Raw genomic sequence first — 16,318 nt, 5'->3', positions numbered from 1 at the left:
CGTCTCTCATCAGATGGCCAGCCACTATCTCCATATTCCTTTTTTTCCATACATTTTCCACATTTGAAATTAGTGGGTAAGAACCAGATTATACAAGTTTAAATAACTGAGTGTGAGGAACGAAGCTGCCCCACTCTCTAGCACTGGAGACTAAATGTAGTGGAAGTGAGGCAATTTATTTTACAACTTCTCTAAGCTGAGTGTCACCCTAGAATGTCAGGTTTCTATCTACTGTACATAAGAGTTTCTATCACCCTAAACACAAGGTCCCTTCCTCCCTTTCCTCATGGGCTAAGTAATCAGGAAGATCTGTCTTACACATTATCTGAGTTTTACCTTTCCCTCTGCCACTTATGTTTATCCATTTCTCAACAAACACCATGTGAGGGGTTCATCTCTATGTTTTACATGCCCTCTTTTTTGAAACTTATCAGGTGTGTGGCCTTCTCATATCTGATGGTCATTAGGCAAGTTGGGCTATTAGTAATTTTCTATTCTAATCTTCTAGTCTCAGAGTGGAGACACCTCAACCAGGGGAGTTTGGATAGAAGTAGCTAACTTAGCAGGTTGCCAGTAGTCCATAGCTGGACCCACATTGACTCCAGGTGCTTTTATTTTGAAAATGAACCATCAGACTTTATTTCTTAGTTACTTGACAATGAATATGTTTTAAAGATGAAGTTTGATGATGACTTATATCACATGTTGGGATACTTTCAAGGTTGTTGAGGTATAGGGCCTAAGGTCAGACTTTCTTGCTTTCATGAATGGATAGATGGGTAGATGGATGGGTGGATAAATGGGTAGAGAGTGGATAGAACTGAATAACAATGCGTTTTTGATGAACTAATGATTTTTCTCTCCCTCTGATGTCTGAGGAGACTAAGTGTTGACTTACCAGTTCCTTAGACAGTGTTCTTTTCCACACTCTTGGAATGCATTCTTCATGTAAACAAACTTTAGTGAGAATCATTTCACCATGGATCTTCTAGAAATAGTCAGACATATTCAGGTCCTAGAAGGAATTATAGCTCAAACACAAATGGGCCTACACAGCACTCAGCAGGACCCAGGTTAATGCTAAAGGGAGAAGATATAAACTGGAAATTATCTGTGCAGAAAGTCATACAGCAAGATAACAGAGACTAAGGTAGGAGGATGCTGAGAGGGTAGCTGAAGACACATGTTCATGTTGAGAAACAGAAATGTTGAGTGGTGGGTGGTTAGTATCTGATAAAGGACCAAAAGTTGAGTTGAAAAACACCAATATTCTGGTGGGTGCTGATGTTGGGGCAGACCCAAATTTTGCATTCCTCAAGTGAAATTCCTATGGCTTGGCTGCATTACATCCACTCCATCACTGCCTCAGTAAGTGACAGGTTTATTACTGAAAGTGCTCTGTTTTATAATATACAAATGGTTAGACAGCATGCATAATGCAGAGAGATGGGCATAATGAGTCTTATACTGCATAGGGAAAAGAAGAAGATACCAACACAAGCCACTCTGTGGAGCTTTGATGCTTTGCTACCTTTGGAATTGGTGACTCAGATGTTGGTACAGGTGAAATTGTATTTCTTCTGGTGGGCTTGTCGCTAAGTCCTCTTGGATGAAGTTCATTTAGCCCATATGACCCTGAATTCTACATTAGGAATAGATATGCTTGAAGATACTACATTGCAATGGTATCTATTTTTAAAGTTCATTCAAATGAGTAAATAGGTAGCTATACATTTGGCTGTTTCTGTTTCTGGTACATGCCCAAACTTGACATATGGAAACTTTAAACAGCCTAAGTACCCCTCTGATTCCTTGAGTAAGTTTATGTGGTTGAGATGAACAGTTGACTACAAATGAACACTATTATGTGTTCAGTGATTTAGCCTGTGTTGGTAGCAATGGGCACTTGCATCACATAAAGCAGCTTTTTCAGTATGTTGTATTTGCTATTTCTTCATTATAAAAACATGAGATAGGTACTTAAAAAAGATATTGTTTTTATTTATTTAATTAATCGTTTATATAATGTGTATGGGTGTAATGTCTGTACACCACAGGAGGGGATCAGATCCCATGTGACTACAATTATAGTGGTTGTGAACGGCCACATGGTGTTGAAAGTTGAACTCCAGACCTCTGAAAGAGCAGTACTGACTTTTAACCCCTCAGCCATCTCTCCAGCCTCATAATAAGTACTTTTAAATTTTGAAGATTAATTCAATCTTTATTTCCTAAGGATGTGCAACTCATGAGTGTTGGGATAAGAATTTGAATCTAAGATTGTAAGTTTTTATATCTTATGTCTTTTTTTAAAATTTAAAACAGAAACAGGCTTGCTTTCACATGTCAATCCCAGCTCCCTCTCCGTCCCCTCCTCCCCCACTGCTCACCAACCCCTCAACCCCTCAACCAATCCACATTCTGCTCTCCACAGAGGGTGAGGCCCTCCATGGGGGGTTCCCAAATTCTGTCATATTATCCGGGGCCTAGACCCTCCCCCATGTGTCCAGAATGAGAGAGTATCCCACCATGTGGAATGGGCTCCCAAAGTCCATTTGTATGCCAGGGGATAAATACCTACTACCTGAGGCCCCATAGATTTCCAAGGCCTCATCACTGATATGCAAATTTAGGGAGTCTGGATAAGTCCCATGCTGGCCTCTCAGCCAGCAGTCTGGGGTCCATGAGATCCCCCTTGTTCAGGTCAGCTGTTTCTGTGGGTTTCACCAGCCCAGTCTTGACCCCTTTGCTCGTCACTCTTGCTCTCTGCAACTGGGTTCCAGGAGTTCAGTTCAGTGTTTGACTGTGGGTGTCTGCCTCTGCTTCCATTAGCCACTGGATGAAGGCTCTAGGATAAGGTAGTCATTAATCTCATTATTGGGGGAAGGGCTTTTAAGGTAGCCTCTCCACTATTACTTAGATTGCCAGTTGGTGTCATCCTTGTAGATCTCTGGAAATTTCACTAGTGCCAGGTCTCTTCTCAAACCTATAATGACTCCCTCTATTATGGTATCTCTTATCATGCACTTCTCTATTCTTACCCTGACTCAACCTTCCTGCTACCCCATGTCCTCCTCTCCCCTTCTCTTTTCCCCCTCACTTTTACCCATCTCACTCTCCCCTCCCTGCATGCTCCCAGTCCACTCAGAAAATCCTGTCCTATTTGCCTGCTCTGGGGTACCATGCATATCTCTTAGGGTCCTCCCTGTTTCCCAGGCTCTCTGGAAGTGGGATTGTAGGCTGGCAATCCCCTGCTCTACATATAAAATACATATATGAGTGAGCACATACCATGTTTGTCTTTTTGTGACTGGGTTACCTCACTCAGGATGGTTTCTTCTAGTGTCATCCATTTGCCTGCAAATTTTAAGATTCCATTGTTTTTTTCCCCACTGAGTAGTACTCCATTGTGTAAACATACCACTTTTTCCCCATTTACTCTTCAGTTGAGGGGCATCTCGGTTGCCTCCAGGTTCTGGCTATAACAAATAATGCTGCTATCAATATAGATAAACAGACGTCCTTGTTATATGAATGGGCATCTTTTGGTATATGCCTAAGAGTGGAATTGCTAGATCTTGTGGTAGACTGATGCCCATTTTCCTGAGGAATTTCCATACTGATCTCCAAAATGACTATATGAGTTAACACTCCCACCAGCAGTGGAGGAGGGTTCCCCTTTCTCAACATCCTCTCCAGCATAAACTGTCTTCGGTGTTTTTGATTTTAGTCATTCTGACAGGAGTGAGATGGTATCTCAGAGTTGTTTTGATTTGCATCTCTCTGATGGCTAAGGATGTTGAGTACTTTCTTAAGTGTCCACAGTCATTTTAGAATGCTCTGTTGAGAATTCTTTCTTTAGTTATATACCCCACTTTTTAATTGGATCCTTTTATGTTTTGAAGACTTGCTTCTTGAGTTCTTTGTAAATTTTGGAGATCAGTCTTCTGTCAGATGTGGGGTTAGTGAATATCTTTCTGTGGGCTGCCTTTTTGTCTGGTTGACCGTGTCCTTTGCTTTACAGAAACTTCACAGTTTCAGGTGGATCCATTTGTTAATTGTTGATCTCAGTGTCTGTGCTACTGGTGTTATGTTCAGGAATTGGTCTCCTTTACCTATTTGTTCATGGGTACCACCTACCTTCTTTTCTAAGAGGTTCAGTGTGGCTGGATTTATGTTGAGGTCTTTGATCCATTTGGACTTAAGTTTTGTACATGCAACAGACTTGGATCTATCTGCAGTCTTCTACATGCCAGCATCCAGTTATGCCAGCGCTATTTGTTGAAGATGCTTTCTTTTTTCCATTGCATAATTTTAGCTTCTTTGCCAAAAATAAAGTGTTCATAGGTGTGTGGGTTATTATCAGGGTTTTCAATTGGATTCCATTGGTCTACCTGTCTATTTTTTGTGTCAACACCAAGCTGTTTTCAGGACAATAGCTCTATAACAGAGCTTGGAATCAGCAATGGTGATGCCTCTGCAAGTTCCTTTATTGTACAAGGCTGTTTAGGCTATCCTGGGTCTTTTGTTTTTCCATATTGTAGGACGAAACCGTGTGCCACCATTAACCATGTGACTTACTAGAGGCACACACAGATGAGGTAATAAGAGGGCGGTTTACTGAACCACTAACCACACCCACTTTAGGCATGACTAAAGACGTATACGGATGTAGGTGGTGAACTACATCACTAGCCAGACCCACTTTTGGGCATGGCTAGGGGCATTACGGAGGAAGACTGAACAGCGGAAGTCTAGCTCTTTTTTTCTGGCTTTCCGGCGTCCAGTTTGGTGGCAGAAAACTACTCGGCTCATCTGGGTTACTTGTTTGTCTCTTGTGAGTAATTTCTACAATAAATACTTATTGTTACTAGCAGTTAGTGTGCCGTTTATCATTGCAGCATCATTGGGAGGTGGGAAGAATTAGGAGAAAAACATGATCAGAATATATTTCATGAAAAAATTTCATTTGAAAAACAGCATTCTCTCTATGTCAGAGAGCTCTTACCTCATGGGCCACTGCAAATAGAGTAACCCCAAATGACTGGCCCAATTAGCCTCGGCAGTGCTCAAAAATTCTTGCCCAATTCAATGGAGAGCTTTATGGAGGCAAGAGGCAAAAGCCTTAGAGATTCAAGAATTAAAGAAAGGTCATGAAACGCCCAAGACAAGATTCTTGGGGAGGGTGCTTATGCTGACCTGCAGGTTCAATCTGCATATGACAAGCACATGTTGTCTTTATGCTGTACAGCTGCTTTGGATAATGTTTGTGAAACAGGAAAGATAATGCAACCCTATACCAAGGTAGTACAGAGTCCAAGGGAAAGGTTCACTGAATTTTTAGAGAGATTGTCCAGAGCAATAGAAGTACAAGTAGCAATCCAGAATCTAGGCGACTCCTTATAGAATCTTTGGCATATGAGAATGCAAATCCACAATGCAAGCAGGTACTTTGGCCATTAAAAAAAAGATCAGTGCCATTGGAGGAATGGGTCCTATATACAGCAAACCTGGAATGTAAAAGTCATGATACGGGAGCTTGGGTAGGTGAAGCTATTTCTACAGGCTTGAGTAGGCACCAGGATGCCAAATACCCTACCTGTGATGATATAGAGGCCTGGGTAGGGGAGCCAATCTCCAAAAATTTTAATAGACATAAAGATGCCACATGCTTTAACTGTGGTAAAATAGGACATCTGAGTAGGAACTGTAGACAACGCATTCCTAGAAATAATGTTTTTACCAGTAATGCATCAAACAGAAGGCCTCAGCCTCCTGGTCTCTGCAGGAGGTATGGAAAGGGCAGACATTGCACCAAAGAATGCTGGTCGACTACAGATAGAAAAGGTAGACCTTTACAGCAGGGAAACATAAACAGGGGCCTCAGGGAGGCCCCCAAAAGCAAGATTATCTGGTCATTCCCAGTGACAGTGGAGGACAGCCTCTCCTAGGACAATTAGAAGATCCACTGCCCATTGTAAATAATATGGCACTGGATAATACATTAGCTCCAGAGGTTGAATTAATTATATCAGGACAAAATACAAAACGTATATTTTGGCAAACTTCTATACAATATCATAGACCCAAGTTATCAGTTAAAGTAAATAATATGGCCCTTAGGCCTCTGATCGCTCTTGTATTCCTGACGCGGCTTCTCTTTCCCGCGCGGTCTACTCCTCCATCCCACCTGGGATAATGGCGACTGCCGAGGTACTGAACATTGGGAGAAAACTCTATGAGGGCAAGACAAAAGAAGTCTATGAACTGTTAGATAATCCAGGAAGAGTCCTCCTGCAGTCCAAGGACCAGATTACAGCAGGAAATGCAGCTAGAAAGAACCATATGGAGGGCAAGGCTGCAATCTCCAATAAGATATAATAAGCTGTATTTTCCAGTTGTTACAAGATGCTGGTATCAAAACGGCTTTCACCAAGAAATGTGGGGAGACTGCTTTCATTGCACCCCAATGCGAAATGATTCCCATTGAATGGGTGTGCCGAAGAATAGCAACTGGATCTTTTCTCAAAAGGATCCCTGGTGTAAAGGAGGGGTATAAGTTTTACCCACCGAAAGTAGAAATGTTCTATAAGGATGATGCCAATAATGACCCGCAGTGGTCTGAGGAGCAGCTCATTGCAGCAAAGTTCTGCTTTGCTGGACTTGTTATAGGCCAGACTGAAGTTGACATCATGAGTCATGCTACCCAAGCTATATTTGAAATACTGGAGAAGTCCTGGCTTCCCCAGAACTGCACGCTGGTTGATATGAAGATTGAATTTGGTGTTGATGTAACCACCAGAGAGATTATTCTCGCTGATGTTATTGATAATGATTCCTGGAGACTCTGGCCATCAGGGGATCGGAGCCAGCAGAAAGACAAACAGTCTTACCGTGACCTCAAAGAAGTAACTCCGGAAGGACTACAGATGGTGAAGAAGAACTTTGAGTGGGTTGCAGATCGAGTGGAGTTACTCCTGAAGTCAGACAGCCAGTGCAGGGTTGTAGTGCTGATGGGTTCCACTTCTGACCTTGGTCACTGTGAGAAAATTAAAAAGGCTTGTGGAAACTTCGGGATTTCGTGTGAACTTCGAGTAACACCTGCCCATAAAGGACCAGATGAAACTTTGAGGATTAAAGCAGAGTATGAAGGGGATGGCATACCTACTGTATTTGTCACAGTGGCTGGCAGAAGCAATGGTTTGGGCCCAGTGGTGTCTGGTAATACTGCATATCCAGTTATCAGCTGTCCCCCCATAACACCAGACTGGGGTGCTCAGGACGTGTGGTCATCCCTCCGACTGCCCAGTGGTCTTGGCTGTTCAACTATACTTTCTCCAGAAGGATCCGCCCAGTTTGCTGCTCAGATATTTGGATTAAACAACCATTTGGTGTGGGCCAAACTTCGAGCGAGCATTTTGAACACGTGGATATCTTTAAAGCAAGCTGACAAGAAAATCAGAGAATGTAATTTGTAAAAAAAAAAAGTTTTTAGGAGAAACGTTACATATTCCTAGTTCAGATTAAAGAAAAGAATTCTAGCAAAATGATTTTGCATCAGAGAAAGCAATTCAGTTTACTACTGAACAAATGGTCCTCTAGATTTTGGGGATTGACAAGTTGTCAGTGAGTTTTTGTTATTAATATTTTCTAGCTCTATGAATAATGATGTGTTCCCATAACCTCGGCACACCAGAGTCTGAGGCAGAACTATGTGTTGAGACCCCATACTGAAATAAAAATCTTTATGGTTAGTAAAAAAAAAAAAAGTAAACAAAATGATGATTAATGGCATTTTAGACATCGGAAGTGACGTCACCATCACAAATCAGAAGTCTTGGCCCCCAATTTGCCCTTTAAAAGAGGTTAACGTTCAATTCTTAGGGATTGGAACCCTATCTCAAGTTAAGCAGAGCGTTAGATGGATTGACTTTATTCAGCCAGAAGTACAGAGAGGAAGGTGAAAGCCATATGTTGCAGATATTGCTATAAACCGGGGTTTTGGTCTATTACAGCAATGGAATATGCATGTTAACATTCCTCCTGTATCAGCTAGGAATTATAGACAAGCTCTTGGTGGTAGAAAGAATATAGTAAGGCAGTAGAGAAAATAGATGGCAAATGTACAGGCTGTACAGAAGCAGGATGCTAGTGCCAAACCTACAGAGCAACCAAAAGCTCTACCCTTAAAATGACTGACAGATGAACCTGTCTGGGTGGGTCAGTGGCCTATGACATCTGAGAAGTTAGAGGCTTTGGAGAAGTTAGTTCAGGAACAACTAGATGCTGGACATATTGAGGAATCAACTAGTGCATGGAATTCACCTGTTTTTGTTGTCAAGAAGAAGTCTGGTAAGTGGAGAATGGTTACTGATCTTAGAGCCATCAACAAGGTAATTCAGTCTATGGGGTCTCTACAACCTGGGATGCCATTACCTTCTCTAATATCTAAGGATTGGCCAATTATAGTTATAGACTTAAAAGATTGCTTCTTCACCATACCATTACAAGAAAATGACAGACAAAAGTTCGCCTTCACAGTATCTACGTATAATAATTCCCGACCGGTACAGGGATTCCACTGGAAAGTAATGCCTCAAGGTATGTTAAATAGCCCAACTTTGTGTCAATATCTTTTGCATAAACCTCTAGAAATAATTCATAAAAATTTTCCACATTCATTAATATATCATTATATGGATGGCATATTACTGCCTGATTCAAATAAGGATATTTTGGAAAAGATGTTTGAAGCAGTAAAGGAAACTTTGCCTCATTGAGATTACAAATTGCCCCAGAAAAAAATACAAAGAAGAGATTCTATTAACTATTTAGGTTATAAAATTGACTCTCAGAAAATTAGACAGCAGAAAGTACAGATCAGAAGAGATCGTTAACAGACTCTTAATGATCTTCAAAAACTATTAGGAGAAATCTCTCAATTACAGACAACTATCAGTGTAGAAGGGCATGATTTAAAACAGCTGAAAATGGCTTTAAAAGGAGATAAAGATCTAAACAGGCCACGAGTACTATCAGCTGAGGCTGAAAAAGAATTAGAATGGGTAGAAAAGAGAATATTAGAAGCACATGTGGACTGTGTGGATCCAAAGCTGGATTGTATTCTGGTTATTTTACCATCTAGAGAATACCCTCCGGAATATTAATGCATAGGGAAGACATCATACTAGAATGGGTATTTCTGCCACATAAATAGAATAAAAAATTGAAAACATATATAGAAAATATCTCCAATTTGATATTAAAAGGTAAGTTAAGGCTTCGTCAACTGACTGGGAAAGATCCAGCTGAAATTATTGTACCTATAACTAATGAGGAAATTTCCTCCTTATGGAAGGATAATGAGTATTGGCAATAGCTTGCAGTGACTTTTTGGGAACTATTAGTAATAACTATCCCACAACAGAGAGAATAAAATTCATAAAGAAAACAATTAGGATTCTTCTGTGTATCGTGAGGCAAACACCTATTTCTGGAGTTCCTACCCTCTACACGGATGCAAACAAATCAGGTAGGGCAGGGTATAAATCAGGAAATATAAGTAAAGTAGTTCAAAGCCCTTATAACTCCATACAAAAGACAGAGTTATATGCCATCCTCATGGTACTTAAAGACTTTACAGAGCCACTCAATATAGTCATGGATTCTCATTATCCAGAGAGAGTTGTCTTGCACATTGAGACTGCAGAATTTGTTTCTGATAGTACAGAGTTAACCTCATTGTTTTTACAATTACAGGAAACCATCAGAAGCAGGATTCATCCTATATATATGTAAAATACACATCAGATCCCCTACAGGTCTGCCAGGTCCTCTGGCACAAGGCAATGATGCTTCAGAATTTTATAAGAAACACCATATTAACAGCAAATGTTTAAAGAAGGATTTTTCTATCACCTGGCAACAAGCCAAATAAATAGTAAGAAATTGCCCCAGTTGCTCATTCTACAATCAAACTCCATCACCATCAGGTTGTATTCCTAAAGGTATTCACAGAAATGAACTTTTGCAGATGGATGTATTTCACTTCCCAGAATTTGGCAGTTTGAAATATGTATACCATTCCATAGACACGTTCTCAGGCTTCCAATGGGCTACTTGCCTCAGCTCTGAAAAAGCTGATTCTGTTATTACACACCTATTAGAGGTGATGGCTATTATGGGTATACCTAAAACAATAAAAACTGACAATGCTCCAGCATATGTCTCCAGTAAATTGGAACAATTTTTCAAATATAATATAAAACATGTAACTGGTATATCTTACAATCCCACAGGACAAGCAGTAATTGAAAGATCTAACCGAACCTTAAAAGAGATGCTTCATAAACAGCCAGGGAAAACAAAGACACCTAAACACAGGTTACATAATACTTTACTAACACTGAATTTTCTTTTCTTTTTTTTTTTTTTTTTGGTTTTTATGAGACAGGGTTTCTCTGTATTGTTTTGGAGGCTATCGGTCCAGCCCGGCCTCGAACTCACAGAGATCCACCTGCCTCTGCCTCCCGAGTGCTGGGATTAAAGGCATGTACCACCACCGCCCCACAACACGGAATTTTCTTAATGCTGGTGAAAAAGGACAAACTGCAGCAGAAAGACACTGGACTACAGAGAAGACTTCTGAACTGAACTGAACCAACCGGTGTATTTTAAGGATGTTATGACCTCAGTCTGGAAACCAGGATATGTGTTATGTTGGGGAAGAGGTTTTGATTTTGTTTCCACAGGAGAAGAAAAACTTTGGGTTCCATCAAAATTAATTAAGATTCGATCAGAACAGAAGACATCTTAGGAGGAGGAAGATAACAGCTCATCTACAAAATCATATTCTACCATGGGTAAAGTAACCTCCTAAAAGGAAAGAGAAGTGTTTTGTTTTTTTGTCTTCCCAGGTAAACTCAGCAAAGAATAATGGACATATAGATTCCTGAAGAAGAATGAATAGCTACCCTGAGGACCATCAAACAAACAGTAACTCACTGTGTGGTATCAAAGTCTAAATCTCTCTATATTGTTTTTTTATAGTACCTTATCTTTGTTTCTTCATATACTTCAGTCCCCATTCATTTAACTGAAGCTGGCTTTGGAGTTGGATTGGCTCTCCTACTCTAAATTCAAGCATATTATTTAAATAAAATTCAGAATTTCTGTATTATATCAAAGAGCCATTGATATAAGACAGAAGAAAATAAAATTAAGGACTGTTATCTGTGGATTTCTTTTTCTGAAAAGTCTAATTTCCTTTATGTTTACAATCTTCCCTATTGTTACCTCTTCCATTATGCATACATATAAAGTTAAAATATTTCTTTGTTAACATTAATGTTTGAGTTTTCCAGAGAACAAGGGATTTCATGACAGCAGTCTTCAACTGAGTCATAAAGAGAATGAGGATCCACTTCCTTGACTCCACCTGATTCGACTGGAGGCATCTGAACTGCCCCACATCATCAACTCCACCTGACAAGCACTATCCTGAAACTAGCTTGAAAATACATCACTCGACACAACTCCAGACCAAGGAACTGAAACAGCACACCTTCTACAATCTGGCCAGAGCTTCAGATGAGAGCTTCAGTCAACACTAGAACTGAAGTCAGGAACTTCAATCAAGCATCTCCTGCCATACAGAGACTGTCTGATCTACTGAAGATTTTGTTACACTAACATTTTTCTTCTCACAGGTCCCCATGAAATTGTCATCGTCCTATCTCAGCAGGAAGTAGTTTTGAGAATTCCATGCCCCCTCTCCCTACTATTGATATTATAGGATAGTTTACACCTGTTAGTATTAGTTTTCAATTATTTTAGAGTTGGGATTGGAAAGAGGTGTTCAGACTTGGGTGTTTCTTTCAGATAAATTTAGATTTAGATGGGATAGATGTTTGATACATTTTGTTCATTGACACAAGTTAGTTGTTTTAAGTTTAAATATCCTTTTTAGACTAAAAGGGGAATTGTAGGAGGAAACCATGTGCCGCCATTAAACATGTGACTTACTAGAGGCACACACAGATGAGGTAACAAAAGGGTGGTTTACCGCACCACTAAACACACCCACTTTAGGCATGACTAAAGACGTATACGGATGTAGGCGGTGTACTACATCACTAGCGAGGCCCACTTTTGGGCATGGCTAGGGGCGTTATGGAGGAAGGAATAAAAGAACAGCGGAAGTCTAGCTTTTATTTTCCGGCTTTCTGGCTTCCAGTTTGGCGGCAGAAAACTACACGGCTCATCTGGGTTACTTGTTTGTCTCTTGTGAGTAATTTCTACAATAAATACTCATTTTTACTTTCAGTAAGTGTGTTGTTTATCATTGCAGCATCACCATATAAAGTTAATTATTGTTCTTTCAAGGTCTGTGGAGAATTGTGTTGGGATTTTGATGGGGATTGCCTTGAATCTGTAGATTACTTTTTGCAAGATTGCCATTTTTACTATATTGATACTACCTTTCCAAGAGCATGGAAGGTCTTTCCATTTTCTTGTATCTTCTTTAATTTCTTTCTTTAAAGACTCAAAGTTCTTGCAATACAGGTCTTTCACTTGTTTGTTTAGCATTACCTCAAGATATTTTATGCTGTTTATGGATATTGTATAGTGTGATGTTTATCTGATTTCTTTCTCAGCCCATTTATTGTCTGTATATAGTATGGCTATTATTTTTGAGTTAACCTTGTATCCTGCCACTTTGCTGAAGGTGTTTATCAGCTGTAGGAGTTCCCGTGTAGAGTTTTTGGGGTCACTTATTTGTAAACTATCATGTCCTCTGCAAATAGTGAAAGTTTGACTTCTTCCTTTACAGCTTGTATCCACTTTTTGTTGTGTTATTGCTATAGCTTGAACTTCAGATACATTATTGATGAGATATGGAGAGAGTGGACAGCAAATTAAGATCATTAATATTGAGGGAAATTAAAAACAACTCAATGCTAATTCTTGTTTGTTTTTGATTTGCTGTTGGTGGTGGTATTGTTTGCAGTTTTATGCCACCTTTTCTTTTGGTAAAGTGGGATTATCTATTGTCTATGGTTTTGTGAGTGTATTTAACTTCCTCAGGTTGGCTTTTTCCTTCCAGTACTTTCTGTAGAACTGGATTCGTGGATATGTATTGTTTAAATCTGGTTTTGTCATGGAATATCTTTTTTTTTCTCCATCTATCATGATTGAAAGCTTTGTTGGGTGTAGCAGTCTAGGTTAGCATCCTTGTTCTCTTAATGTTTGTAAAATATCTATCCAGGACCTTCTGACTTTCAGAGTTTCCATGGAGAATTCAGGTGTGATTCTGATAGGTTTGCCTTTATATGCTACTTGGCATTTTTCTTTTGCTGAATTTAATATTCCTTATTTATTCTATATTTTGGGGTCTTCATTATTATGTGGCAAGGGGACTTTTTTGTGGTCCACTCTGTTTGGTGTTCTGTAGGTTTCTTGTACTTTCATTGGCATATCTTTCTTTAGGGGTTTCTTCTATGACTTTGTTGAATATATTTTCTGCACTTTTGAATTGGGTTTCTTCACCTTCTTCTATACCTATTGTTCTTAGGTTTGGCCTTTTTCACGGTGTCCCATATTTCCTGGATATTTTGTGTTAGGGATTTGTTGGAGTTAAGATTTTCTCTGGTCAATTAATCCATTTCTCCTAGTGTATCTTCAATGCTTGAGATTCTCTTTTCATCTCTTGCATTCTGTTGGTTATGCTTGTATCTATAGTTCCTGGTCATTTACCCACCTTTTCTGATTCCAGCTTTCCTTCAGACTGTGTTTTTTTAATTGTCTCTATTTCAGCTTTCAAAACTTGCACTGTTTGAATTGTTTCTTGCTGCCATTCCCAGGCCAGGAGATCCCAGTGTGGCAAAAGCAAGTTGGGCCCAAGGTTGGGGGGGGAGTGGGAGGGGGGCTGGATTTCACCTCTGCCCTGAGTGGCTCAACAATCTCAGCAGGCTCACAGTTGCTTGGTCTGCCTGGGGCTAGTCATCCTGCCTGCAGTGCCCAGGTCAGGAGATCCCAGAGTGCATAATTTAGGTCTTGACTACTACTCAGTGCTAATTTCATTTCTGTATATGGACCGGAATGACAATCTCTGATAACATCTGCATCAGGTTCAAAACTGAGGGAAAAAAACTACAGCTATCGTCTACTAAGCTTAGTCAGCAAATATTTTCTAAAAATATTGAATATGGTCAAAAAGCCAAAACACCTTGAGGTGTTTAAAACATGAATTGGAAGGAAAAAAGCAACATAAAAGGACAGTAAACAAAAGAATGAGTAGAATTAATGAGGGATGGATATATCTGCATCTCCTCTAAGGGCTTGAGGTCAGTACTCACTCAAGTATGAAATGACAAGCAGACTTAGATTAGGAGAAATTTGGTATAAGAGAATAGCTTTGTTATGCATTTGGCTGAGTTCATCATATAGATCATCACATTGGATATCATCCATAATCATTTCACTTTGTTTTTGTGATGGGGTCTTTCACCACACCTAAAAGCTCAGAGTATTTGTTAGACTGACTGCTCAGTAAGAACTTGGGATCTACTAGTACCTATCTCCTCTCCTCAGCCCTGTGGTTCCAAGCATACAGTCGTGTCTGAGTTTATATCTAAACTAGGTCTTCATGCTTGCATGTGAATAACTTCACTACCCACTGAGCCATATATTCAGCCCCCAACCAAGGTCTTTCCATATTCTGAGAAATCCTTGTGCTGTCATGACAAATAGGTCAGAATTCAGTGGGTAGGAGGAAAGCAACACAAAGGCAGTCAGGCCCATTCTGCCATAATCCTCCCATTCATCATTCCCTGCTTCAAGACTGAATACTGTAACTGAATGCTACTGAACAGAAGTTAGAGGCTTTCCATTCTAATCCAGCTCCTAGCTGGGGCTCATTAGGTTGAAGGAATTCAACAGTCATATTTCCTGCTCTACACAGTAACAAGGGAAGCCTAATTAGAGAGCAAAGGGTAGAAGTCTAGCAGCTTTAATAAATATGATGTGCTGAATGCATTATCTCTTTGGCAGAAAACAAATTATGGAGTAATCTCCAGTATTCAGACAGTCTAATTCATGGCAGCTCATTTAAAGAAACCCTTTAACCCAGCATTTTGAAGCTCTAAAGTACAGTCTAACAAATACACATGTGGTTTTTTCCCCCTAAAATGTAGAGAGACCTTTAGGAGATGGGATTTTTAAAAAATATAATGAGAATATAGGAATGCGTTTTGAAGATAAATTAGTTTGTAAGTGCTATACTAGAAGCTTGATGTTACTGAATAATGGAGAAGACAACTATTCGCATTATTTCTGAAATAAGTAGGAAATTTTCCAATGGCCTTTATTTTGGAAATTCATATGATCTTCAGCCATCCCTGCTCCAAACCCTTCAGTGAGCTACTGTTGGGGTCAGAATTCAGACCCTGGTCTTCTCTCCCCATACTTCCTCCATTCTCCCTACCAGTGAGTCTTCAGCCTAGGCCAGGCATAGTTTGATACTCTGCCTCTCTGCTTCCAGTCTCAGAGTCTTAGTGCTGTGTGACAACCACTTCCCAGTGTTCTTCCACGATACTCATGCGGTCCAGCTTTCTCATGCTCAGTTTCAATGATGTTTCTGTGTAATCTCCTCTCACTGTCCTCTGGTCAAGGCTGGCCCAACACATTTCTTTTACCTTACCCTATTCTCTCCACAGCACTTTTAACCATATGAACTTCACTAAGTCAGTCATTGTGACTTGTTCCTCCAACAGACATTCTAGTAGGCCTTGATCTGGTTCCATCATTTTCTATTCCCATCCAAGAGCAAAACCCAACAAATGGCAGGTGAGCACCATGTTAATATAACTGTGGGAAATTATTCTGAAAGTAATTTAATTTTAGTGTGTATTTCAGAAATTACATGTTCTGAATTTACTTAGAAAAAAGAATTTACAGTGTCTTGCTATAGTGATATATTCTTTGTGCTGTATAATTACTCATTTCCTCTGAAAAACTAAAAAAAAACAAGGTTCACTGTTTTCTTTTTGCTAGTGAGAAAGTTAATATCCAGAATGGCCCATATACTTGTTCAAGTCAGGGCATAGCAAAGAAAAAAAAGGGCAAAACCAAAATTGGAATGCAAAGATTTATTTGTTTTCTAAGCCCTAGATTTATCTCCCCTCAATTTTCCTCTAGCTAGAAATACACAAGATAAATGATAAATGAATAGTCCCACATATCTCAATGACTTTGTAAAAAGAATAATTATTAGATTTTCTTTGAGTTATTAGCTTTCTAAAGTGTGTATTCACATTTT

The 16,318-nt window shown here is 39.7% G+C and overlaps 1 protein-coding gene across 1 annotated transcript; it reads left to right on the top strand.

Annotated features, from left to right (window-relative positions):
• The first annotated feature begins 6,122 nt into the window (after positions 1 to 6,122).
• Positions 6,123 to 7,487, top strand: LOC121142783 (multifunctional protein ADE2-like). Its single transcript, XM_040753249.1, is given in 2 exon segments — positions 6,123 to 6,375; positions 6,378 to 7,487. Coding segments are annotated over 2 exon segments (1,278 nt in total). The 5' UTR covers positions 6,123 to 6,198; the 3' UTR covers positions 7,479 to 7,487.
• The last annotated feature ends 8,831 nt before the right edge of the window (positions 7,488 to 16,318 follow it).

The sequence above is a fragment of the Mesocricetus auratus genome, unplaced genomic scaffold (genome assembly GCF_017639785.1).
Source record: "Mesocricetus auratus isolate SY011 unplaced genomic scaffold, BCM_Maur_2.0 Super-Scaffold_100010, whole genome shotgun sequence".
In the NCBI taxonomy this organism is placed as follows: domain Eukaryota; kingdom Metazoa; phylum Chordata; class Mammalia; order Rodentia; family Cricetidae; genus Mesocricetus; species Mesocricetus auratus.
This window is presented reverse-complemented; position numbering and strand designations above follow the sequence as displayed.